This window comes from Alosa pseudoharengus, unplaced genomic scaffold (genome assembly GCF_046254945.1).
Source record: "Alosa pseudoharengus isolate Yale_2024_CS ecotype anadromous, Long Island Sound unplaced genomic scaffold, YU_APseudo_1.1 YU_APseudo_1.1_scf_6, whole genome shotgun sequence".
In the NCBI taxonomy this organism is placed as follows: Eukaryota; Metazoa; Chordata; class Actinopteri; order Clupeiformes; family Clupeidae; genus Alosa; species Alosa pseudoharengus.
Genome location: NW_027468848.1, coordinates 32323678 through 32351230, shown reverse-complemented (window position 1 = coordinate 32351230; position 27553 = coordinate 32323678). Strand labels below are relative to the sequence as shown.

Sequence of the window (27553 nt, the reverse complement as noted above, 5' to 3'; positions counted from 1 at the left end):
AAGCTGGTTTTGTGATTCACAGACAGTGAATCTGTGAGGGATTTCATGCCTTAACACAACACAACTGTATATTAACATGAGTGTCATTAGCAGGCTAAACCAGTGTTCACCCTGGTTAAGAGAAGGATTGGAATGGTAGTACAAAGAATGAATCTGACTGTAGAAAGATCACATCTGACTCCAATAGGTGAAGGGAATAAACAAAAGGGTTTGGTGATTCTGGAAATAATTACAGAACTCTTGCACAGGATGATTACAAACCTACTCATTTAGAATGGGAATAACACAAATTAGACAGACGATTATTTTCTAACATACTTAGGTGAAGAAGACCTATAAAATCAACTCTGTTCTGGAGAAAAACAGTTTTATGTATTAGTGGGGGTTTTGTGTGCAATATATAATGATCTCCAGAGGCAGTGTAATTTTTTTTAAACTAGATTATATAATTTCCTTGTTCAGCACTTCACTTTAATTCCTTTATGGTTAACCTTTATTATTATTGTTCATTTTTATGGGACTTTGTTTAATCTATAATTTATATGCCGTTTGTACTGCAGTTTTAATTGGGTTGTGGAGAAATGTGATGTTGCAGACTTTATACTTGAACATGACTTGGTGGTAGAAGACATGGTGAAAATGCGGGATGCTTTTTTTTCCATTTATTGTTTTATTAGATTTCTGTTATATTTTGGTGTATTTTGACCTTGATAACATTTACATCTTATGTCTTAAAAAGTGATGCTTTGATAGAGTCAAAAGGAAAGTAGACATTTTTGAGAGTGGGGTCCTCTGGAGTTGAATGATCTACCAGAGATGGGTATTCTCTCAAGCGGTAGGATATGTGCTTTGTGGTTTGGCTGCAGTTTTGAACTATCTTATATCCAATCATGGTCAACATTAAAATGACCAAGAAAAAAAACTTTATCAAAAAAGACATCCTTGAAAATGTGAAATTCAGTTATTGAAAATGGATATTGATGTTTTAGTGCATTAGGATAAACAAAACAAGAGTGTTTTGCTTAAGGTACATGAATGCAGTGGTGTCCCACTGTAATTTGTAAGTGTGACTACATTTCTGTTTGACGAAAGGCAGACAGGGTCTGGAAATATCCTCGCCCCGCGATAAGAGTCTGGGCGAGAGAGAAGCCCAAGGCCAGCCTCAGGTAGCACTGCTCTGGATATCTGATTGTCTTTACCTCTCTTTGAAACAGAAGGATTAGCTTGAGGGACTAACAACTGGCCTTCCCTACTTGGGGAAGTGCCGGACAGACCCCCGACCCCCCAGTGGTTTGGACTGAGCCATTCTGACACCCTTAAAACTCAAGCTTCTGCGTTGTTCTCTTTCACACGACACTCTTCTGACACTGATGCTCTGCACCCTCCCTCCTCTCTCTCTCTCTTTCCTCTCTCTCTCTCTCTCTCTCTCTGTCTTTCCCTTGCTGGAGTCGGTGAAGGTGAGCCGGTGAGATGTGGAGACAGCATGATTGATTGTGCTCTTTGCGCCCCTTGGGTCGGACAGGGGGTTGTACCAAAATGTTATTGCTTCCCTTTGCACTTGGACTCCTCCCAGGATGCAGCCCCCCCCCCCCCCCCACATCAGTCCTCCCTTCCTGCCTCTCCTCTCCTGCACTCTTTCTCTCTGTTCAGAACTCTACGACCCCCACGGACACGCACTTCATGTTTACACAAGTGCCCAATTGGCTTGGCATCCTTCCTTCAGCCCTACCTGGTACTGCTGGTTCTGCTGCTGGTTCTGGCCTGGTTGCGCCTGCACTGGGTCTGTGGGTGGGCCAGGCAAGCATCCAGCTGCCATGCATCTAAAGCCCCTATAACCCCCGTTCTAACCTCCCCGCCCTGCTGAAGCACAGGCTTGCATATAAACATAAACAAAAAACTTACTCCCGATACGGTGATTGTTCCAAGTGTATGTCTCATCCCTGAAGATCATTTTGGCCTTACAATTGCTGTTTTTTTTTTTACTTTATTGATCAAAGCGCAGTGTGAGTGTGACCACGTTTTTATTTTTGGTATTTTATTCTCTGTTAAGCATGGTCTGTAGTCGTTTGTATGCTTTATCACATGCTAAAATGGTAAGAGTGATGTGTGAAGATCGTTTACTCCATCATAAACCAAAACCAGCGTGGAAATCTAAATAAATACAACTATATATTTATATGATATATCTATATGTATACCATAAAGACATCTAATGATAATTGAGTCATATTAGATATATATATATATATACATATGTATACACTGCTGTGCAAAGGTTATTGATGGCAGAAGTATCGTCCCTCCACTCTAAACATCCAAGATGATATTAATGGACACCCCTTTCAGAGTTGTTATTTATGCTCTAAAGTTGTTTTTCTCTTTGTTTCACAAACTGAAAGATAAGATATTGATAAAATACTTCAACCTTGTCTCTACAAAAAGGAATTCTCAATTTTCCCCCCACTAGCGAAGATTTCAACTTCTTGCACAGTGGTGTTTCAGTAGGAATTATATATTCATGGTTATTTTGTGTGTTGCTATTAGGACTTGACAATAAGACGCTTTAGAAAATAATGTGGGAGCACGCAGATGGAAACATTGATGGAAACAGGACCTGTAGAAGTGGTAGATGTGTACATATAGAACTTAAGACATAATGGACACAGGGGTACACATACTACTGTAGAGTGGTGATTTAGAAAGGTCTGTCTTACGAAAAGTGACAAACATGTGACAGACATGAGTAGAGGGTTGCTGTGGAGATGGTTATAATGTTTATGATGCACTTGTTCTGAATGTACTTACTCTTACATATGTTTGTCAAAATGTCGACAGAGAAAAAAAACGAGGAAAAAAAACACTTTCTGTAAAGCAACAGCAATGTCTATTTATTTGCTAGCTTTTCCGTGATGTTACAATTATTGAGCTACATTCCTATACCATAGCTGGAATGTTTGTAACAGTATTTACAACAGTAAATGACTTACAGAGACCTGCCTGCTGGATTTATTGTGTTAACCCCATGATGACTGATATTTGCATGTGATAATAATATTCAATATTATTTGCAAACATGTTTTATGTGTTTAATAATCTTTAAAAGTCAAATATGTCTGTACAACCCAACTGATGAGTTATATATCCCTGACACTAATACCTCAGGCTGTGGGAGAACCTTTTGACAGCTTTCACTCTAAAGCACTAAAAGAAAACATGTACAGACACATGAAGCAACTTACCACTTTTTCAACTGTACAATTTATTAACTCCTGTTTGATTGTCAGCACTTGGCCCTACTTTTCTTAGTCTGGAAATATCCAAAGCAAAGCTGAACAAAGTCCCGTTCTGCCACAGAATTATTTTCCTCATCAAGCCTCTGAATTATTGTATTACATCTGTATAGTTATCTGAGTATTCAACCAGTAGTGGCCTGAAACACTAAAGGAGATGGGACATTGCAATTTCAGTGTGTAATCAATGCTAAAACACTTTTTGTTGTTACACCATAAGTGATACTGTATAAACAAACATAAACTAATTGCAATGCTAGACAATACTTCACAGCACGTCTACCATTCTTCTGCTACACTTACTTTCTTGACACTTCTTGATGTTTAAAAACAAATCATTCATACATGACACAATGCACTTACAGTAGGTGTACAACAATGCACTTACAGTAGGTGTACAAGGCAGCACATATCACGGGCAGTCTACAGAAACAGTAGTGAAAAGGCACTGACTTGGTCAACGAACATCACAGCTCAGTGGAGATAACGGTGTGGCCATTTGTTATCTGGGATTACATGCCTGTATTTCTGTCTTAATTTAGGTAAGAGGAAGATGAATTGCTCAAACATTTTCTGACGTCCTTCTCATTCTACTTCTAAATCACATAAGGGAAGTGAGTTAAACTGAACACTGTTACTTAACACAGAGTCAAACTAGAGGGGCAGGCAAAGAGTGCTCACATCAGCCAATGCCATATGGCCTTCCTCATAATGTTAATGAAAGTGAAAACTAAATGATGTGCCTGCCCTGTAATTTAAAAGGTTCTTCCTTGGCCCATGCTACTTCCTTCCAGTGGAAGGCTTCCATGAAAATCAGGCCAGTAGTTTTTTCCATAATCCTGCTGACAGCCAGACAGACAAAGAAACAAACAACACCAAAAACATAACCTCCTTGGCAGAGATAACAAAAACAAATCAAACTTCAAAAAAAAAAAATAACTTCAAAAACTTAATCTTGTCCAAGGAGACATGTGCTCCCTCAGGTATGAGTCTTTTAAGTACAAAACTGTCTGTTGTTGCCGTGGGGCAACGAGAGAGAGGCATGGGGTGAAAGGTCAAGACAGGCCATGGGGGTGAGTGGCCTTTGGGTTGGATTGGATTGGGTTCTGGTGGGTTTCAGGTGGTAGCGCCACTCACAGCACGGTTTCCCGGAACACCCCAATCAGGCTGTGCGGCCTGTCGTGCTCCCCGAGTCGGGAGCTGCCTGCCCGGGAGCCCAGTCGCGAGCTGGCGGCGCGAGACCCGGGCCGGCGCTCCCCGGTGACCCCCCTGCACCCCGTGCCCACCCCCAGCTGCAGCTCGGCCCAGGTGAAGGTGCTCAGGTCCCCGCAGCTGCGCAGGTGCAGCTGGCCTGGCCGCTTCCTGCGCGGGAGCGTCTGGGCCAAGGGCTCCGGCGCAGGGGCCACCTCCAGGGCAGCTGGCTGGAGTGACGGGGCAGGCTGCGAGGTCGTGGCTTCTGACCCGGTGATGACCTGGAGCGCAGAGAGAGGAATGACAGGGTCATCAGAATCCGTAAACACTTGACGTGTGTGTATAAACCACACTACAGTGCTAATTTAACTGGTGCCATAAAGGTCACAAAAAACTCAAAATTCCACAAATTCCGCAAATTGTTACATCACTGTATCACTAGGAGCGCACAGCATACCATACGTTCCAGTATGAAACCTTTATAGTAGTTACACTTCACACTTAGTTGTCAATTCACAGAGGATTCAACCTGTTTGTTGGTATAGTGGTTTAAAATAAGTGTGTATTTAACTGACTGCTGTTTAAATTTATGTGTGGGTGAAAAGGTGCAACTCATTTTCCCCCCGTAATTTAAATAACAAAAAGTGGATCTTTCATTTAGACATAAAGTGAAATATTTTAAGCCATTTTTTGTTGTAATGTTGATGATTATGGCTTACAGGTCATATTATTATAATCTTATTATCTCAAATATTAGAATAAAGAGGTTATAATACAGAAATGTCCGTTTCCTGAGCCTTTAAAGTGTGCTTCAGTAAACACAACCACAATCATGGGAAAGACTGCAGACTTGATACTTGTCCAGAAGGGACTTATTGACACTCTCCACAAGGAGGGTAAGGATGACAGCAGCCTTGAGAGAATTGTCAAGCAAAGTCGATTCAAAAACTTGGGGAACTTCACAAGGAGTGGACTGAGGCTGGAGCTATTTGGAACTGCTGTCAATACACGGGTGCAGTCAATACATGGTTTCGTCTTTTTATTGCCATAAAACACTGTCATGTGGTTAATACACAATGTAGCTAATACACATACATAAGGACTGTATGTATGAATGAAAGAAGCTCCTGTCATTTGAGCCGACTGCATCTGACCTGTTCTGTGAAGCTGAAATTCCCGTAATTGTTTTTCTGGCCACTTTTGGCAGAATATTCAGAGAATGTCAGAGCTGTAACTTAATTTAGAGTTTTGAGGAAGAAAGAATTCTGTTAGCCTGGGTGCCATTCCGAACTTAGTCCCGCTGAGGTTGGGAAGTTCGGTCTGGCATTGCTCCATTGTGGAGCAAGTATGCTCGCCCTAGATCAGGCGGACCAATCAAATCGGGCTTTACGATGATGGACAGGTGAGCAACAGCGCCTGGTCTATCACGTCATCTGAGCACGCTTAGATTAGTCTTATGTTTGAAACAAAAACACTGTGGCTAGAAGGATAGGCTACATGGCTTTTAAGACCCCATATGGAAAATGCATATTATTTAATAAGGTTTTATCACTGAAAACGATTATTTCTGAAAACTTTGGCCAAAATTGAGATGTGGGAAAACTTGTGGTTTCACTTTCATCAAGGGAAAACAGTGCTGTTGCGACATGTTCCCTCGTTCGTTTGAAATCTCTGATTGACCACCTGTTCGAGGGATTTGCGACAGCCTTTCCCAGCTGTTTAACATGTTTGTAGCATATCAGTGTTCAACAGAATTATTTTTAAAAACGGAGGGGATATAGGCTTTTTTCCTAATAGCCTACCCTACTACGTATCTCTTAGATTTTGCTAATGAGTGTGGTAGGCTAGGCGTTATTGATGGCACTAACTTTTACAAAAGACCAGAAAACAATGTTAAGGCATTTGTGAAGAAGAAGGATGGTTCGTGTTTTTTCTTCCTACACCTCACGGTTAGCTATTTCGTTGCTCTGATTGGTTAGGTTTATCCAATTGAGTGCAGAGGCATTCCCCCCCTGTATCGGTTGAAACACGCCCCATAATTATGTCCCAATGGAGCAGTATTAGACTTATATTCTGACTAGAATTGAGTATGACTACATCAGGCTAGAATTCTGTGGCAGTGACTTTTTTTTTGCTTTGGTTTGGAGTCTAAGAAAAAAAAAAAGTAGGGCCTAATGTTGACAGAATGTAGCTTCATTTGAACAGTGAAAATCGCTTACGATTCCTGGAAGGTTGTCCCTATCATTTACCCAGACCTGTCTATATACAGTATAAGGCTCTTTTGGTCCAACAGTGACTGACCTGGTCTATGAAGCTAAAATTCCTGTCAGTGTTTCTGGCCACTTTATGTATATATAAGAGGTTCATGTCCCTTGGCTGGACTGCGACTGACCTGGTCTATGAAGCTGGCGCAGCGGACCGCCTCCTCCATGTGCTCTTCGTCAGAGCGCAGCATGCTCTTGATGCTGTTGACCAGCTCCTGCACCTCGGGCTCCAGCCTGCTCCACGAGGACGAGTGCTCCAGGAAGCGCGCCACCAGCAGCTTGGTGTCGCGGTAGCTCTGGTAGTCCACCATGGAGGTGGGCCGCGGCCGCCGAGGACCCCGGCCCCGCCGCAGCGTTACCCTGGCCGCGCCCGAGGCCGCCTGCTCAGAGGCCGTCCCTGTGTCCGTCTGGGTGGCCGCCTCGCAGCTTAACACTGAGGAGGGCAACGGAGAGGGAGAGTGGGGGGATTAGACATCGAAACAAAGACAGGAAATGCCATGATACGATTTCCAGTGATGACGAGAGAAGACCAAGAAAGGAAGGGTGGATGGACAGGGAGAGGGTGTTGAAAATGAAGGGAGAGAGTAAGGGAGAGAGGATAGAGAGATGAGGAGGCAATCGGATATAAGCAGAGAGAGAGAGTAGGACAACCTAGGACAACCAGGACAGTAAAATCTGAAAGATCAAGTGATCTATTAATTACTGCAGGACACAGTAGTCTACCTACCAGCCTGACATATCGGCTAACACACAGCTGACCCATTTACAACATCCTGCATGATCTTCTGAACAGGGCAATCTATAGTCAGTGACATACAGCTACTCACTTTGAAACTATTTAGCACACACTTGCTAACAACTGCCAAAATCTACATCCACCTTCTCTCTACTGCCCACTATTTCACAGCATCACCATGCTTTGTGGCACTGTTTATCACATGCCTATAGCAATAAATGTCACTTTTCCAAATTTGCTTGTTTTGCTCTTTTTTGTCTTAGTCTGATTTTCATTGTGTTTATTGAAACAGCTCTCTGACACAGGCTTTGCTGTTGCTGTTGGGTTGTGTGTGTTTGTGTGTGTGTGTGTGTGTGTGTGTGTGTGTGTGTGTGTGTGTGTGTGTGTGTGTGTGTGTGTGTGTGTGTGTGTGTGTGTGTGTGTGTGTGTGTGTGTGTGTGTGTGTGTGTGTGTGTGGTGGGGGGTTGTCACTGAACTGTAGTATACCCATGAATAGCAGCATGGTAAGCAGGAGCCTCCTGGATCATAGCTATATCCATGATGCACTGCAACATTACTCAACAGCCACAGGGGCTGAATATGATACATGTACGCTTTTCAACTAGACATTCCAAAACACTGAAGAGCGAGATGCATATCTAAATTAAATATACTGTGGGAGAGCCCTCGAGCAAGACCACATAGTCAAACCTGTCTGAATCGATTTCATGAAGTTACACAGCCTGCCTGTACGTGTCTATTTATTTTGGAAAACATTTGAAGCTTGGCACGTGTTGTTCAGATGAGGCAAAGCCTCCGCCTTGACCGCCGAGAAACTGCCTCTAAGTCGAACTGCAGGTATCACTAGTCTGTAAGTGAGAGGAAAGAGGGCTATATATAAAGGGCTCCTCATGTGTCCACTGACAGATGGACTGACTGCAGATTTACGATGAGAAAAGGCCCACCGAGCCAAAGCTTCACACCCAGCCTCTGGCCCTGTCATCGAACGCTGAAGCTAGAAAGCAGGACTGTCAGCTAGCCACTCATTAAACTGTTATTACATTACAGTTGAGCCCGATTTTAAAAAAAAAAATCTCCTGTAAATCCTTTTTAACTTCATAAATATTAAAGGTCATGTATTTGTCTTTTTTCTTTAGTTGTTATCACAGGAGCGTGATGTTAATGGGAGCCTGATGCAAGTGTATGCAAGTCATGATAAAAAACCTTAGGGGCTTATGTAAACTCTATTTATTCATGTGGCGTTGCCCCCCAGGCACAACAAGGAAACATAAGGCCGAATTATGACTCATCAAAATGGTTAAGCACTGTGTTTGTGTCGTTGCTTTACTTGCTTAAATGCAGTATATCATGACACACAGTTGTTATGCTGGATCAGACAATCTTGAGGACACTGATTACACTGGTAAGAGGACCTGATATCAGTATTAGACATCTTAGCCATTTCCTCCCCAAAGAATCTCTAGAAGTCTTTTAACAAGACCATTAAGGCAAGTGAATGCGAAGACATAACCTACCTTTAGCGGCCAGGTCCAAAAGCACCGGGTCACTGTTGGACCTGCGGAGCTTGTGGGATCTCCTACTGGTCTGGGTCGCCGGCGCTGCTGGGGCCGCCGCCACTGAGGAAGTCACCGTTTGCAGGCAGCTGTCTGAATCAAAACAAGACCACTTAGAGGTCAAAGGTCACATCTGCTGTGTCACAGGTGATTGCTTTAAAAATAACAACAGAAAAAAAGATCAGAGGTTGGACCATAGGACTCTAGATCACATGTCTGTCTGTAAGCCTACGTGCTTTAGAATTTTCAGCTGGAACTGGCTATTTGTTGCCTGACGAGCCAGACCAACATTAAAATGTAGGGTCTGGCCTATCACCGTTCGCAGTGCTCAGTCCGAGGGGCGGGATAATCGGTTGTCTTTCAAATTCGCCTCTGCACGCAATAGGACAGCGCTATGAGTCCCATGCGTTTCCCACCAGCGGAGCTATTTGGCTAGTTCAAACTTTTGCCAACTTAATAAAAGCTTAACTCGTGTCACACTGTTCGCCAACATCAACATCCATCTTATTTGTTTTCAAGTAGCAGGGAATTCAAGCCAAACCGTTGCAACCGGAGAGTTGCTAGACTAGACCTGGCAGCAAATGTAATTTGCTGCCACTAGGGTGCGTCTAGATTTCTAGGCTAGGCTTTTTGATGAGATCTAATTGATCCAATCACAAATTCACAAATTGAATGGACCCCATCATGAATTTGTCTAGGAGCCCAGGTTGTGAATAGACACTGGCCTCGTGGTGTCAGTCTTTGTCCACCATGGCCGAAACGACCACATGCTGGCTGAAGGACAGGAGAGCGGACGGTACAAAAGGGCCAACTCTCCAGTCTCCATCAATCTGAGAGCTCCTCCAAGTATGGCTCACAGTAGGAGAACATTTCCCCTGCAGATGCACTCACTCTTCCCTGTCTCTGGGTCCGCTCATCAGTAGGGGGTCATTTATCATGCTCAAGCAAACATAGTTTGGTAAGGGCCAATATCAAACTGTGGTCCAACTGGGAACAAGGGAGAGCCTAACCTCTGGAAGAACTGCATTGCATGAGAGAAAGAGTGAGAGAGAAAGAAAGAGAGAGAGAAAGAAAGAAAGAAAGACAGAAAGGGAGAGATGGGACTGATAATAGTTCAGCAAGTTCAGAATGTTTTCATTTTCGTACAGCTTGGTAGACTCAAACGCATTGACTAATGTGTTCTGAAAAGGACTCTGAGGAGACATTCTGGCAGAGGGACAAGGGCTGTGACCGACCTACAAGCAAAATGCATGTGCTTTTTATATGCAGATGACATAATTGGAGATGGACACTCTCTGTCGCCACAGTAAGGTTATGACTCAGTCATGTAAGTATAGTGCTGGCTCGTCCGCAACAGCACCTCGAAAATAACTCTGTGGAGGTGGGGGACACTGCTTTTGAGTCTTAAGATTATATGGTTAAAATCACAACATCAATACATTGCGGTTCTATGTCATGTAGTATGGGACAGAAGCCAACATCTTCCTAAAAACAAAACCACACTATCAGTCTTGGCCTTGACTTCCTGAACATGACCATTTTTCCACCATTTTGAGAACTTCAGAACGCATGGGTGTTGAGCCATAGACAGTCAATTTTGCGGCTTGACAAATGAAAGTGCTTCCTTGCACATGGACAAACTTCAGTTGACCTTGCTGTGAATTTTCCTCACCAGTGATGGACGCCGCCGCCTCTGAGTGGTCCCTCACTCCATCGGTCAGATCTGTCATCTGGATCTCTGTCTCCTGGGAGCAGTAGATAATAGAGAGGCTGGTTTTTAAGGGCAAGTCGAAGAGCAAAAGGCCTGGCCAAAATAAACTGTGTGACACTGCTAATCTGTGGGCCCTCTGAGAAAAGCACAGAAGGTCATGTAAAGATTATCTCACTTTAAACTGCATCTAAGTTTACTCAACCGTATAAATAACTAACCTATCAAAATAGTTGACTTCTATCTGTCGCCATGAACCTGAATTTGACAGATATGACAAAATAACTTGTAAATTTGTAAAAAAAATTTGTTCCATTACTTCTGTTTTTGTGGTTATGTTATGCAAGGATGTGCAATACCTGGGCGGTGGAGGGGTTGGATACTCCAGGAACTGCCTCATATGGAGGAGGAGGGTCCAGAGGACAGAAGACCTCCACCCCTTTGATCCGTGCGCCATATATATGAGGCAGGGGGATCACACTGTCACCAAACATTCTGTTGATAAACACACACATACACACAGACATACACACACACACACACATTTTGTAAGCATCATTACCCCACAACACGTGTCATCAAACCATCAACAGCATAAAAATCAAAAGCTCTCTGCCAAGCAACATAGCTCCTTCCTCTCTCGATCCAGCTGGGGTCCGGCCAATAGACGTTAGGAAATAGGCATCGCACATCACACCAGAGCCCCAGCAGGAGTTTCCTTATTGTCCTGCCAAATAGCTCTCCGCTACACACATCTGCCATTCGCATGCACGTCAGCAAGGCAGCGGGAAGTCTGAGACGCCCTCAAGTCCAGGCAGGGTGAGAGAGGACGCTATGTCCTCCTGACGACTGACGGGGTGAATGTGGATAAAACTCAAAGTTTAAAGCCAGCTAACTCTATTTGTATCATACATAACAGTAACTGAATCCAACTGAGACATCTGTTCAGTGAGATTTCATGACAGCAGATATACGAGACTAGCCTAGAAATCTAGACGCAGCCTAATAAGAGACAACTAATGGGAAATTTCAGCATTATGCCTCTGTAAGGATAGCCAGCTGGTACATAGCTGTGCCGTATGTACGGTATGTTAGATAAACCCCCTTCCCAACGCCTTAAAAGATGTGCCAGTGAGAGAGCTAACACCCCAGGGTTTTAGCTCAAGTGCTAGCACGCTCGACTCCAGAGAGCTTTGAGTTGCAGGTTTGAGTCCAGGACCGGGCAAGTGCAGGGCTGAGCTGCACGATATAGGCCTACACAGTGCAGATTACACCTCTGTTGTCCAACAGGATGCTGCACATAACAATGCTAAACAATAACATATTTTAAACACTATTTAACTCCTAGTGTTTTGTTTCATATACAGGTGCAAAAAATTTTATATCACCCAGACCATTACAATTGTACAATTGGGAGTGCGTCTGGAAAAAGTTAATTTACTTATGACTTCCAGCAGGGGCGTAACTACCAGTGAAATTAAACCTAAATTGGTACATTAAACTCTTACCAAATCGTTTCAAAAGTGTAGCAATTTTGTAAATGAAGGTTTTAAATCCAGTAGTTTACTCAATTCCAAAGAAATAAACGTCCATGCTAGATTAGCGATTGCAGCCTATTTGCGTGCCCGTGTTTAAGGGGGATTGGAAATGGGCTTCAATGGCCTCTTGGCCAGACCTGCAGAGCAAATTTGGTGAAAGTTCATATGGGTATTCCCAGGCTACAAAAGACATTAACCTTGTACAAAACTAGGAAAGATGCATTGTGTCAGGTTGCAGGAAATATTGGTAATTTCCTCCCATAGCCTAGTCCCTGGGGAGGTAGGTGGAACAGTAAAATACTGACAAAAAGACATAATGAGAAAATTGAGTAACCTGCGAGCCAGCCGCGGGGTGTAGGAGTAGAAGGTGGAGAAATAGGACGGGGGTGGCGCTGGAGGCACAAACTCGTCTGGGTCGGGTGGCCGGGCTGGCTCTTCGGCATCCTCCACAGCTGCCCGCGGTTCCTCCTGGGGAGCAGAAGGACAGTGAGAGCCGGCTCATGACACTTGGAGAGGATCTGCACTCATTCACTATGGTTGAGGCCATGCAGGGAGCCATGAATTCAGTTTTATGCAGATTACCCACACTGCTGGAATGAAGATAGGGCTACATTTTTAGACATTCTTCTGATCTACAGCATCTTCTATAAGTAAATAATCTAACTGATGTTTACAAATAATTTACACATTTTGTTCTTCTTGTATGTACTGTACTTATATGTACTGTTATGAAGAATGTGTGAGATCCTAAGTTTGAGTAATTCAGTTTAATGCAATTTGAATATCTAGCGTTCTCTACTTTATGTCGATAACTTCGGAGTATTGACGTTGTTTTCTTGTTGCTTTGACATGTTGAAATAAGATGTGACTGGAAAGTGAAGATATTTCTCAACGGATGTTGCTTTACTTTGCAATCCGGGAGAGCTTTCACTGATATTCTTAGATAAGACAGAACTAGACAACATGACAGGGGAAGGTGAGAATGCAGTTGCCAGCAGCCCTGTCAAGCTGCTGAGAATCCAGTACATGAGCTGTGAAATCACATGACCGGCAAGGTGAAGTGTGATTGGTGGGCCTTACCATGCAGGGCCGCCTGGCACTGAAGATCTGGAGGTATCGAAGTGCCGCAGCTACCAGGCACACTGCCGTGGTCACAGCATTCAAGGCACACAGCGCAAAGAGAACTTTCTAGAACGCAGCAGAGGAAAAGAGAGCTGTGCTTAGAGGACAGAGAAATATCAAATAATATCAAATAAGAACATGCTAACCATAAAATACAGGACATACTGAATACATGTTCAACCAGTGTTGGGAGTAATGCGTTACAAAAGTAATGTAATTACTGTAATATATTGCTGTTTGCGGTAACGCGGTAATGTAAGGCATTACAAAAAAAAAAATTGGGTAATATTTACTCGGTACAAACTTCAGTAACGCGCGTTACAATGTAGTTTAACCCAAAATTAAGCGCTTGTTTTGTTTTGATACATATTCGCAAACACCACGCGAGAACAACAGAGGAGAAAAAATCCGCGCAAAATAGTAGAACGTTTTCTCCTGATACTGGTTGAATATGACTGTGGCTGCAGCAGACTCGCAGGCGGACTCTATTTGCGGGATGGACATAAGCGTACGCTCATTATTTTCAGCTTGTCAGAGACAAGGCTATGAAGAACATAATAGTTCGTGCACTTTGTGTGCGAAACCGAAAGATCTCTCAGCTCGCGAAATAGCACAAGTAAATTAATGAAACATCTAAATAGTGCCTCGCTAATCTTTTTGATTCTTGATAAAACACAAAATATGCTGTTGTGCATGTCAGCTTTGTGCTATGAACTTGAATTGAAGAGAAAAGCGATAGAAATGCAGAAAAGGATTGTGTAGCCTGGCAGTGCCACCGCTCCCATCACGCGCATCACGCACTTTGCGTTGGGCACCAAAGGACAGAGGGGGCACCCAAATGTAACCAATGAATAGTAGCTTTAATGCAGCTTTCACTCTTCATCAATAACGTTTACAATGTCAAAATGCACTAACACGATGTTACATGCAAGTTTGATACCTTTTGGGTTCTCTCAATCACCACGTAGTACTAGAATTGGTGGGTCTTCAATCATTCGTTTTCCAAGCATTTAGGCTACATGAAGCACATGATATGCTGAGTCGACTGAAACGCATTCCATTCAGATAGCTAGGTGGATACCAGGCTCATAATTCACTTGTATTCGCAAAACGAAATGTGAAGCAACATGTCATTGCATACTTCCATTTCCAAAGCAATGAAGGTTGCTTAAAACAACTTAACATTGTGCATATTATTGTTAATATTGTGCTATCAATGTAACTCAAACAAATAAGGCTTGTAAACAAGAGCTGGCAAAAGGGCATTATGACAACGTAAAGATCAATGCTCTTAAAGTGACAGTGCACCATTTATAAGTAAAACAGCATTTCTTCAGAAATAAATGTTTAAAAATACACAGTAATGGTCTGTAAATAATAGGCCTTTTATTTTACTTTAGGTGTTTGAGTTATCATTTAAATGTCACTCACTCAAAGCCACTCACTTAGGGCACCGAAATGGCCAGCAGGCCACCATCTTGACATGTCTTTATTAAAGGAACCGTATGTAAAAAATGTATTTCAATTAATCATAAAATTGCCCTGATATGTCACTAGACATTAAGAAATCTTGTTCATTTCAAATACTTATATCACTGACAACAGTAGTCTGGCCAGGATATTGTCATTTAAAAAGTGAAGTTGCAGCCCTCAACTGATGTTGATGTTGTCATGTTGTGTTTTGGCCTAATGCGCCACCCTCCACCTATCTACTAATCACAAAGTCAGTAGTGTTTCGTCATCCGGTTGCCAACTCTGCCAGTCAGAGGGGAGGGGAAGGGGATACACCGCTCTACAGTAATTTGAAAGTGTTTGTAGTACCCGTTTTGGCCACAATCTTACATACGGTTCCTTTAAGCTTTGATTTACAATATAGTAGGCTCTCTATTGATTTTAATGAGTAGGCCTAGGCCTTAAAGTTACAGTATTTCTATCACAATTTACCAGACTTTGACCTTTTGTCGGTTTTTAACAAAAGTCTGACTATGATTGTTCCTTGTATTGCATTATGAGCACTGTGCCTATTGCATTCTACTGTTGCCTTAAGCCTAGCTCAGTCATTATGCTATACCACATCTCCCTCCATTGGAAGAGCAAGCTGCATTGAGCATAATAAACTGCATTTAGAATGGCAAATCCATATTTCTATATATTTTGGTGAAAGTAACTTAAAAGTAATGCAATAGTAGTGTAATGCCTTACAATTCAGAGACAGTAATATTATAATGTAACAAATTACTTTGAAATGACAGTAATAAGTAATGCATAGTACATTACGATTTTGAAGTAACTTGCCCAACACTGTGTTCAACACACTGCTCTGACTCTCTGGTAAAATGATCATATTAGAGAACACGCTGCTGTCCCATCCTCTCTCACTCTGACACATACACACATTCACCTTAAGAAGCACCCGCATCGTGTTGCATGAGTAGCCCGGGTAAATTTTCAGCATTTTCTCCTCCTCGCACTTTGTAATCGGAGTTTCAGCACAACAGTTGCAGATGTCACCAAGCTCACTCTGTTGGCAGAAAACACAATACATGAATGCTTGTTATTAATGTTATACATAAATGTGATACACAACACATTGATAACATATGTCTCCTACTATTTAATTTTCCTCTGTATCTAAAACAGAGACTGCTACAATATTCCAAAACCACACGCATATTTGTTTTCTTTTCTTTCTACAGTATCTCCAACTAGATGAACTGCATAACCTATATACAGTGCTGCAGCCGCTGAGGAAAAAAAAACCCTGCGTCTCAACTTATTTTTATCCACTACTCCTGCAACTTCTTGTAAACTGCAAGTCTTACATGCTCTCCCTTTGGTTGCTGATTGTTGAAACTAAAATCTTATATACATTGTACACATTCTGTACAAAATACTGTGTGTTCTAAAGCCATACTCATCACACTCATGTCACAAACGTGTGTGCACTACCTCACTAAGACAAGTCTGCACTAGCGGACAAAGTTCTTTGGTGACGCCCAAATGCACATCTGTAATTGTATTGTACAGGCACACTTCTACCATTCCAACATTACACACTGCTTTGTGGTATGTCTTGATTTTTACTATAGTGTGCCCGTGTGTGTGTGTGTGTGTGTGTGTGTGTGTGTGTGTGTGTGTGTGTGTGTGTGTGTGTGTGTGTGTGTGTGTGTGTGTGTGTATACATGTGTGGCGAGCTATTCCACGAAAACTGCTTTTGGTCTCCCCGCTGCACTAGTGCAAGTGGCAGTCATAATTAGCCAAGACATACTGTAGCTCTCAGCATACTCTCATACATTGTACCACAATCTAAAAGTGACCTATCCATTTATATACCAGGCCATATATGACCAAAAATAATCCCTGTGAAGAACAGACCATCCTACAAAGTTCCAACAGAGCACAGACAGCACACAGTGAAAGTCCCATTATGCACCCTTGCTGTTGATGGGAAATGATTAGCGTCCCCATTTCGGTACCCACAACCTCATTAGCAGATAGACTGAGCAGTGACTCGGAGGTTCCTCCACCCCCTACTCAGGGTGTAAATTGTTTGGAGCTTTTATGCTGGTGGATGCGTGTCCAAAAAAAGGCTGCTTTAAAAATATCTGACTGTCTCCTGGGGTCTGAAGATTGCCCAGCTAACCTTTCGCACCCCCCCCCCCCAACACACACACACACACACACACACACACACACACTCCCACCCCAACCCTTCCAGGCCAACAAAGCCCCTGAACCTCTGCTGGATGGATGGAAGGAACAGACGCTCGCGTGACCACTGTGAATACAAACCCAGGCTGCAGGAGGTCCCAGATGAGCTCAGCATAACGAGCCAGTGTGATCAAGGTGAGACAAGCAGGACACTGCAGCAACGAACAAATCACACATACAGAAACACATATACTCACCTACATGCACACACACACACACACACACACACAAACAAACAAACATGTCCAAGCACACAAAGACACATGCACGCACACACGCACGCATGCAGCCACGCACGTTGCACGCACACACAAACACAGTGTGATTACACAAGCCCTGTTACTGACCATCTGTCCAAGAATGGGGGCCAGGTGTACACCAGTTTTGTTTCATCAGAACATGTCTTCTGCTCTTAAGCATGTTGTATGTATATTCACAGTGCTCCACTATTTTCACATTTCCCCTCTGTAACTGAGAGACCATACAAGGAGGAGTGAGAAGATTTAACCTTGAGACAACTCCAGTTTTCTAGGCCTCGTATTGGGGAGAGCATCGCCAGACTTGAGAACAGATGGCCTGACCATGAGGCTCCATTACTCTCTCAGTGGAGAGAGAGAGAGAGAGGGAGAGAGAGAGAGAGAGAGAGAGAGAGAGAGAGAGAGGAGACTGGACAAGAGAGAGAGAAAAATATGGGTTAGAGGAAGGGTTAGAGTGTCTGTGTGTGTGTGTTTGTGTGCTAGTAAAAAAGAGAGAGGGAGGTAGAGAGAAAGAGAGAGATGGACAGACTACCCCTGGCTTGGAGTAGGCTGTTCCATAAAACTGCAGTGACCTCCCCTCTCTGCGTTCCAGCATCTAGCTCTAGCAGGAAATGGAGCCGCCTACGTCAGGAATCGCTGTATCAGGTCACCCTCCATTACCTGCAGAGTGGACGCTACGGCGAGGTCTCTGTCTGCCACCCCGTGATGAATTGCCCTTAATTACCGCTATCTGCCCTGATGCATCGCAAAGCTAATAACGTCACCCAGGACAAGACCGAAACATCGGGAGATTCTCAGATACATCCTGCCTCGGTGGAACTTGACAAAAAGATACTGACGATGATAAATGTGTCTCTCCATGGTGGATAAGCAGGAGGAAATCAATCAGGGAGAACATCTTGTGCACCCGAGTGCACTCCTTCGAGGGGTTAGTCGGTCGACTGTACCCCCTGAGAGATCTAATCACCTTTAAAGCCTGTCTGGCTATGGGATAAGGAAAGGCCCTGGCTGAACACTCAATCATATCTTCTTTTTTGTTTAAGATACTCAAGCAGCTTATCATTAGCCACAGCTAAAGATGCTGTAAGTATGCTTGAGTTTGCATTCTTCAGAGGTTTGTTGTGTCTGGAGGCTTGACAACTTTAAATCCAAATTTAAATCCATGACTGTGAGGATTGTAATAGCCCAGGCCTTTAGAGTATCCAGTCCAAAGTTTATCCATGGTGCAAATTCAAAATTATCTTCCCATTTGTTACATCCAGTTGTCATTTTCAGTGTAAGATGTAACAAACTGATATTGCTTATATATTAACTATCAAACATAGTGCTACTATCTAATAAGAAAATAGTAAATGCTAATGTGTAATACTGGGCTGTTCATTCATGTCTGGACAAAACAGACCAGTATCAAATTCTGAGTCTCAGTCTACAAGTATAAGTACAAGTAAGTGTACAGCTAAGATGTTCAGAACAATGAGACCCCATTGAGAGGAAAAATATAGGCTTACAGAGCTCTAGATCTCAGACAGTGAATGCGGCAATCAAGCTAACGGACCAACAATTAAATACGGGCATTGCAGCGCAAGCCTCTAATCAGGCACCCACGCTCGCTCGGCGCTCCACACAGAGAAACTGTCAGCTCACTGCACCCTGCCATCCACAGGGAAAGAGTGAAATGGAGGCTCTACACAGCTCACCCCACTCCTGACAGAGAGGCCCGCTTATCCGTCAGAGGATCTGTCCTCTGGGGCTCATCCATCTTTATGATCCCACCCCTCTGTCTTTCAGGAATAATTGCCGCTAATTTAGCAAAATTAATGTAATTGCTGAATCATGACAACTTTTATCTAATAGCTAATTTCCACATGAAAGGACATGATGATTACCATATTTATGTCTAAAGGAGAGGGGATATGTCATTCTGTTAGTCTAGATGGAGCGTTAGCAGCTGCTAAAATGTTCCAACTTCCATCCCATTGAACATAACAAATGAAAGAGCAAGGAAGCACTTTATCACGCAAACATACCAAGGTAGTTGAGCTCAACCACATCCTGACCACACGCCTAACAGAGTAAACTGGGGGTCAAATACTTTTCTATTCCCTGTTGCAATGCTAATATCATAAAGGCTCTATCCTGGGACCCAGGGACCATGGCCAGGTTATCACAGACTCCTACATTGGTAGGCTACTGTGTAATCCAAGCCCTTGAGTGAGGATGGACTGCTTAGTCAACTGTGTGCCAGCTGCCGTGACGTGGTGAAACCCTGTATGTCGTGAGCTGGCAGACTCACAGCTAGCAGCGCTAACAGCTCGCAATCATGAGGGAATAATAAAGCGTGAGTCATGGGATTCTAACAACACACTTTCACACAGAATCAGCAAACCAATTCAATCTCAGTGACATGCCAGTGTGTTCTGTTTTGGAATAATTGTGTGTGTGTGTGTGTGTGTGTGTGTGTGTGTGTGTGTGTCAGAGAGATAGAAAGAATGTGTGTATGTCAGAGAGAAAGAAAGAAAGAAAGAAAGAAAGTGAGACAGATGTAAGAACCCAGCTGTGGTTCTTTTGTTTGCAGGGTACAGAAAATGACACACACACACACACACACACACACACACACACACACACCAGACACACAGTGGTGTTTCATCAATGTGCGAGATGCAGAAGGAGAGGGAGCAGGAACACCGTCCAGAGGAGACAGGGAGGACAAGGAGGGGGTATTATTAGAAACAGCCCCTGCTGCTGATGCTCTCTACTGACAGCTGAGCTCCACAGCAGCCAGAGATGGGGCGTGTGTGTGTGTGTGTGTGTGTGTGTGTGTGTGTGTGTGTGTGTGTGTGGGTGTATGTGTGTGTGTGTATGTTTGTGTGTGTGTATAAGCGCTTTTAAGTGCTGTATGTGTGTGCGTGTGTGTGTTTGTGTGTGTGTGTGCGTGTGTGTGTGTGTACAAAAGAGACACATGTGATTTTATGCTGTATGTGTGCTTGCATGCTTGTGCGTGTGTGTGTTTGCATATTTTAAGAGAGTATGTGTGTATTTCTATGAGGTTATGTGTGTGTGTGTGGGTGTGCATGTGTGTGTGTGTGTGTGTGTGTGTGTGTGTGTGTCTATGTGTACAAGCTGAATGTGACCCTGGGCTCCTACCTCCCTGAGAGGCAGGGAGATGCTCAGTGAAGTGAGCTGTCCAGCTGTCCCTCCAAAACACACCATTACCATAACCCTTCTGACACGCTGTCCACCACCGGCTCTCTCCAGGGGGATTACTGGGGATTGCTAAACTCACCGAATTGCCTTGGTAGGTGGGATTCCATAAACCTCACTCCCCTGAGGATGAGAAGCACTAAGAGCTGTGTCTGGCTGCTGTGGCTAACATACAAAACAGATTTGTTGTTGTTGTTGTTGTTGCTGTTTTTGTTGTTGCTGCTGTCCTTTCGCTACTCTTGAGACTGGACTCATGGAGACCAGACCTATTGATTCGTATGAGAGTTTGAGTTTGAAATGGTCTTGAAATACACTGGAAGGGAAGTGAAAAACACCCAACTCACACACACTTGCATACACACCACTGCCTTTCTAGTGGTACAATCAAACTAGAAAGCCATCCCCATTTCAATGTGTGAATTAACAGCCAAGGCCAACGTTATAAACATCACTCGCGGACATTTATAGACAACCTCCCCTTAAGATTGAATGGGCTGCTACCCACACCAACATCTACTGACTGTGTCTGATGTGGCAGTGTGCATGATGGCAACAGCGGTGGTTTCATATGGTGAGCAGAGGCCATTCTGTGTGGGTGTGTGTGTGTGTGTCTGTCTCTCTTACCAGCTGGCAGTTTGTCATGGTGGAAACCAGCTGTGCTCCCTGACAGCATAGGATGAAGCCGGCCAGGTTGAGTAGGACACAGACCACCGACAGTAGGACAAACAGGTTCATCTGAAGGACACAGAGGGAGACGAGAGAACAGAAATGTATAGAAGAAAACGTATAGAAGAAACGTATAGAAGAAATGTATAGAAGAAATGTGAGGTTGCTGTTGTTGGGTGTGCCCATATAGAGTACAGGTGCATCTCAAAACATTAGAATATTGTGTAATTTTACAGAAAACTTACTTTCATATATTCAAATAAGAAATAATGTCCATGCAATATCAATGATCAATAGCTTAATGAAAATAAACAAATACTATAATATACAAACCATAATGAATTAATTTATTAATGAACACAGTGTTAGTTCAGGACTGTCTTGTATAGACTACCCATAAAAACAATGGTGACTTCTGTCTACTCTGAGAATGTCATAGGTCAGAGGAAAGGATGTATAAAGGTAACAGATTTTATACCCATTTAAACATAGGCCAGAAGTCAGGCATGCCACTTATCCAATGATACGGTTTGGCCTATCTGTAAGTTCCTCTTATGTTCTTTCTATATTTCCATTTTTGTATGTAGTTCAACAAAGTTTTGTTGACACCGACATTAAAGGAACCATATGTAAGATTGTGGCCAAAACTGGTACTGCAATCACTTTCAAAATACTGTAGAGCGGTGTATCCCCTCCCCCATCCCCCCTGACTCGAGGTTGCCAACCCGGATGCCGAAACACGACTGACTTTGTGATTAGTAGATAGGTAGAGGGTGGCGCATCAGGCCAAAACACAACATGACATGACAAAACACAACATCAACATCAGTTGAGGGCTGCAACTTCACTTTTTAAAAGACAATATCCTGGCCGGACTACTGTTGTCAGTGGTATAAGTATTTGAAGTGAACATGATTTATATATATTTTTTTGTAATCTATCTAATTATCTTACTCATCATTAACTACTATTGTTATACCATCTTCTATTTTTTTCCATTTTGCACATTAATGGAGTTAACTAGGTTTACATTTCACTACTAATTGTATACTGTTATAACTGTGTATGTGACAAATAAATCTCTGTGAATCTCTGATTCTGATTTTCTTTTGCAGCTGCAAATTCTGCTAACAATCTATTCCACTTTCCACCAGGACTATAGTCATGTGACCGTTATCATATGAGCCCCAGCAGATATTGTTTTCGGGCAAGCCCAGAAATGCCGCTGCAGTCAAGGCCAAAGGCAATGTTACTGCAGTATCAGGGTCCCTGACATTTCTGGCACCTTACTCCTAGGAAGGCTGACACTCCCCCCCCCCCCCCTCTCTATCTCTCTGTTGGTGACACTCTAGAAGGGAAGGGGGTGGGAGATCTGAATCACTTTGGTTCCATGGCCCTTCGAGGCACATATTACACCACACATTGATTCTGTCCTCTTCTGCCTATCAACTGGCAGGGGATGCCATATGCTGCACTTAGGGTCCATATCTCACTTCCATTAAATCCATAGATTGAATTGATTTCATTACACACACACACACTGAGAGTCAATCTATGGTCATCTGTTTTATAAATCATATTATTTAGTATAAATCATGGACACATGTTTGATGTTACCCAATAAGTAAGTTTGATTCAAAGCCTCTGTGTGCTTTATAAAATGCTACAGTGGCTGATTTTAGATAGTACTTCAGGCATTCAGTCAGTACTATTTAAACATTTAGATAGTACTGACTCCAGATTTACTGCATGTACTGTTGGCAACACTTCAATAGATTCTGACTTCATGCTGAACTCCAGCTTTTGGCTGGCTACAAAAAAAGTGATAGCAAACAAATGTGGATTTTTTTCTTCTTTTGTAGATAGGTAAGTGAGTCCGTTTTTTTCACCAACCCTCCATTTAAGGGTGGAGCTCAAAACTCAATGCATTTAGATGTGTCAGAAATAATTCATCTGAGCCTCTCACGCCGTCAACAGTCAGGTTTGCAAGAGCCGCTTACCAATAGGAGCATCGGTCGTCTCCATGTTGTGAGGCCTATGATCCCTGAGAGGATGACCTGCACACAACAGAAATAGCTCAGTGAGATAAACACACACACACACACACACATTATTTTGTTCTCTCTCACACACACACATACCAAAATGTTCTCTCACACACACACCATCATTTCTCTCTCTCTCTCTCTCTCTCCCTCTCTCTCTCACACACACACACACACACATACCAAAATGTTCTCTCTCTCTCTCACATACACCATAATTTGTCTCTCTTTCTCTCTCACACACACACACACATACCAAAATGTTCTCTTTCACACACACACCATCATTTCTCTCTCTCACACACACACACACACACACACACCAAAATGTGCTCACACACAAACACAGAAAAACACATTCACTCACTGTTCAATAAAAACAAACCATGTTTACTTTCTGGGTGAACTTTCTGTGTGGCTGGAAGCCCAGCATTTCCTCTTGGAAAAAAAAAACATCTATTTTCCTTTCTCTGAATCACACTGTTTCCTGCCCCAGTCCTCCTCTATTCTCCACACCTCTCCTTCCCTTCTTTGAGACTTCGAACAATGAAAACAAAACATACACACATGCCACTCTCCAACCTATTCACACATTTCAGCGTGTGTTTGTACTATCAGTTCAGGAGACCCCGAGTGTAACATGCCTTCCCCTAATCTGAGAGTAACTTTGTTTATGGTCCAAACACCACGGCTGGTCTCATCTAATAACAGAGTTCCCACTAGAGGCCTATCGAAGCAGTGCCCTAAGGACACCACATATTGCTGCAGGCACAGGCGATTGTGGATAGGCTTTCAGCCCTGACATCCTGAGGTCACTGGAGGGGAAGGGATGCAGACAAGTGTGTCGACAGTAGGAGAGGGCAGTGGGCGGACGTGTGTGTGTGTGTAATGTGAATATGTGTGCGCATAATGTGTATGTGTGTGTGTGTGTGTGTGTGTGTGTGTGTGTGTGTGTGTGTGTGTGTGTATAAGAGTAATGTGTATGACAGTAATGTGTGTGTGTGTGTGTGTGTGTGTGTGCGTGTCTACGCAGAGGTCAGTGAGTTCTCCATGTGTTGTGGCTAACCGGCCTTAATCACCTTTTACGCACCATTAAATTGTCACCATTTGGTTTCTGCTGTCTTCACAGTGTCCTGGTGCAGACTGGAATTCATTGTGTTTATGAGCATGGATTTAGCTGCACAGACAGCATTCACACTACTTGTTCAATAGACATAGTGAGAACATTGTGTATATTTTATATTGTATACAGACAGGCTATGTCTACATAGGAGCCATAGCTGGCATTTTTCAGAATGCTGTATAATGCATCCATTCTTAATAATAATAATAGCATTGTTGTCTATTGTTTTCATTATACTGGGCAGGGGGGGGTAGTTTGGTAACCCTTTACTTTGCAGTCTGCTGTTGCTGGTAAATCAAATAGTTAGCCTATGCAAAGTTGATATGGTGTGTTCTTGAAGATTATAACTACTATGAAATACCTTACACATTCTTAGCATCTAGTTTAAAGACAAATTCCAGGCCTAATTTCATAGAAGTTTTACAATATTTGCCAATTGCTTACACACTAAAAATGAATGCTTAGACCAAAGGCTCAAAACCTAAACTTCTTGTAACCATACCTTAAACACAGTGTAACCATATCTTAAACCACCAATATTCATATTCTGCTTTGCACTTTTTTTGCGATTCTGCAACACACTTACGGCAAAGCACACACTGTCCCTGTCCCTTACATTAGACACATTGTTCAAAAATAGTCTAGTAAAACTTGCAATAGTGTATTTTTGATTTTGCAGGCCCAGGTCTCCCTTGAAAAAGAGATGTAAGATCTCAATGGGACTCACCTGCTAAAATAAAGGATAAATAAATAAATTGTTAGAACAACAACTGTAAAATGATTATTGGAGCATTTCTATTTTGGAGTTTCACATAAGACTCTCTGAGAAAATTCCAATACAGATAGTAAAGATTGCAATGTTTTACATAAAGCACATCAGTGTGTTGTAGTTGACTTGAAAGAGTAATTCAAATGGTGAATGTGTGTATCATTTTGTTGCAAGAATGACATTTTGAAAAAGAATTGTTAGGTGTCGATTGCAGAGTTTCATTTTGACACAGATGTGAGTTGTTTATCTCCAAGTGCTCTCTTATGTGGCTTGTGAGTTTTGACACAATGAGGCTTATTATGCAAAAAGCGTGTAAGCAATTGGAAAAAAACTGTAATTTGGGTAAACAATTTATAGCAGGCTACCAGTAAGATTTTAGATCAGGTTCATATATCTCCTTGGGTGGCCTATGTACTTGGTGCTAATTGTTAATATATAATTAAAGATAGATATAACTAAATTACACTGTAATGCCTGACATTTGTCAGTAATTTAGACTAAAACAAGTATAGTACGTTTTACACACACACACAGACAATAATTCAGAATACCCAAACTATGTCTTACTGTGTTTTACTACTATGTAGGCTAGTCATCAAAGAGATTTTGTCTAAATTCTAACAAGGTCAATCCAGAGCTGATTCTGATCAACGTGATTCTGATCTAAGTTTAATGATTGTATTTCCTGCTTGAGTGTTTCTTTCTTCCTTGTCCATGCAATGTCAAATGTGTTCCAACTGTTGGAATTTAGTTTGACTGGTTTGGGACTTATTATTTTAAATTAAAGCCAAAAAGCCTACTCAGTAGTTTCTACTTTCCAATCGACCATACGACTGAGCTGCTCCACCCATCATCTATATCTATCCATTTATCCAGGAACTAATTGCAGTCAGTGTAATGAATGCCCTTGATTAGCATCAGATGCTGTCAGCTATTCTAGTCACTGGTGAGGATAGAACAGTCACAGATGGAAGATGGGGTGGGGAGCAGAGCCAGGTTAAGAACCACTTTAATTTTCACAATTTAATCCATACTTTCAGGTAGCAGTAACTGAAATGTAGTAGTGCCAATATTGCAACCTGTTCTTGTAATCTTTTCACTTTAAATAATAGAGGATCAGGCTAAAGAATATCCCTACCAACAATCTAAGCTTATAGCTCTCCTAAAGTAAAATAAATTCTTATATTAACCAGCTTCTGTCTGATGCATGCTGAACTGTCAACACAAACAAAAACAGTTGTCTCCAGCTAAAACCTGCAAGTGGAAAAAGTGTAAGACATGGAGCAGGGCTAAGTTGATATTTTTCACCTGATGTAAGCAATTGAGAAATTGATACGTTCCAATTCCTCGTATCGTTGCTGAGTAGCAGCAGCTGCAATGCCATTGACGGGACCTGAGCAAACTAGCTTTACAACCCTTCTGCTCCTCGGCGCTCAGCTCTGTAAATGTAACTGTACCCTACCTGTTGATATGTCGCGAAAAGTTGGGTTGCCAAGTGACTGTAACCTCATATAGTTAGGCTACAGTTTAATTTACACAGGCTACTGAAATTGGAGGACTCTCATTGGAGGTCGTCATCTTTGCCAGAACACCACAAATTAGTTATGATTTCATAAATGTGGGCTAGCCTACAATGTAGGCCTACTCTAATGTTTACATTTAAAAATCGATGATTGTAGGCTAGAACTCCAGTAATTATACAATAGCCTATGAGTTCTCCATGCGTCCAAACAGTAACTTGTGCTGTTCACTTATTAAAATCTTACGCACTGATGAGCCTGCCCAGAACGGGCAGGAATTCCGAACAGGAGGCGAGTTGCTGAGGGAAAGAGCCCCAAAGGAGAGCGCCACCATGGAGCAGCCGAGAGCCAACTGCAGCAATCCCAGTGAGAGCAACGGGCGGCCGGGTAGCAGCGCCGGAATGAGCCGCGACTGAGATCCAGGCATACGAGATCCAGGGGTGGGAATGCAGCGGCTGCGACTTCTGTACGATGGATCCCCCAGCGGAGGGGCAAGCGAGACCCTGCTAACACGACAACACGATCCTGGTAGGACTACTGGCAACGACATTGGAGACGCGCGACTGGCAACAGAACAATAGACCTTAAACAAGGGAGGATCATCAATAGAACTCGTTCGCTCATTTTACTATCTGTAGCTGTGTGTAGCAGAACAAGGCTTACTTCCTCCCTCTGGTCAGTCCGTGCGCTGTTTCTACATGATCCTTCCTTCGGAGGTAGCTGAGTTTTAAGTTTTAAAATAACTCCTCTCTGTGACCGGGTGCTCGGATTGCGTTTCAAATTGTTTGGCAGAGGGACAGAGAAGGCGGAGGGTGGGGGTCGCGTGGGAATAGGCCACACAACCCGTTTGTTTTCG

The 27553-nt window shown here is 42.8% G+C and overlaps 1 protein-coding gene across 2 annotated transcripts; it reads right to left on the bottom strand.

The window, feature by feature from the left end:
- Positions 1-3235: 3235 nt before the first annotated feature.
- Positions 3236-27553, bottom strand: fam189a2 (family with sequence similarity 189 member A2). 2 transcript variants are annotated; one of them, XM_076269505.1, is made up of 11 exons: positions 26948-27553; positions 23241-23297; positions 21199-21309; positions 15804-15923; positions 13361-13468; positions 12615-12748; positions 11102-11237; positions 10707-10779; positions 8996-9127; positions 6874-7178; positions 3236-4762 (listed from the first exon to the last, which is right to left on the bottom strand). In XM_076269505.1, exons 1-11 carry the CDS (start codon positions 27245-27247, stop codon positions 4424-4426), a joined length of 1815 nt encoding a protein of 604 aa, XP_076125620.1. In that variant the 5' UTR covers positions 27248-27553; the 3' UTR covers positions 3236-4423. The 2 variants fall into 2 exon arrangements, with proteins under 2 accessions (XP_076125620.1, XP_076125621.1); XM_076269506.1 differs by having other exon boundaries at positions 27361-27553.

Bases quoted from the DNA above. Each gene is read 5' to 3' on its own strand.
- fam189a2 (XM_076269505.1), bottom strand. From the start codon at position 27,247: ATGTCGTTGCCAGTAGTCCTACCAGGATCGTGTTGTCGTGTTAGCAGG. The intron at 9,128-10,706 runs GTGAGGAAAATT...GTTTTGATTCAG, and splicing joins GGCGGCGGCGTCCATCACTG to ACAGCTGCCTGCAAACGGTG. The intron at 4,763-6,873 runs GTCAGTCGCAGT...TCTGCGCTCCAG, and splicing joins GCGCCAGCTTCATAGACCAG to GTCATCACCGGGTCAGAAGC.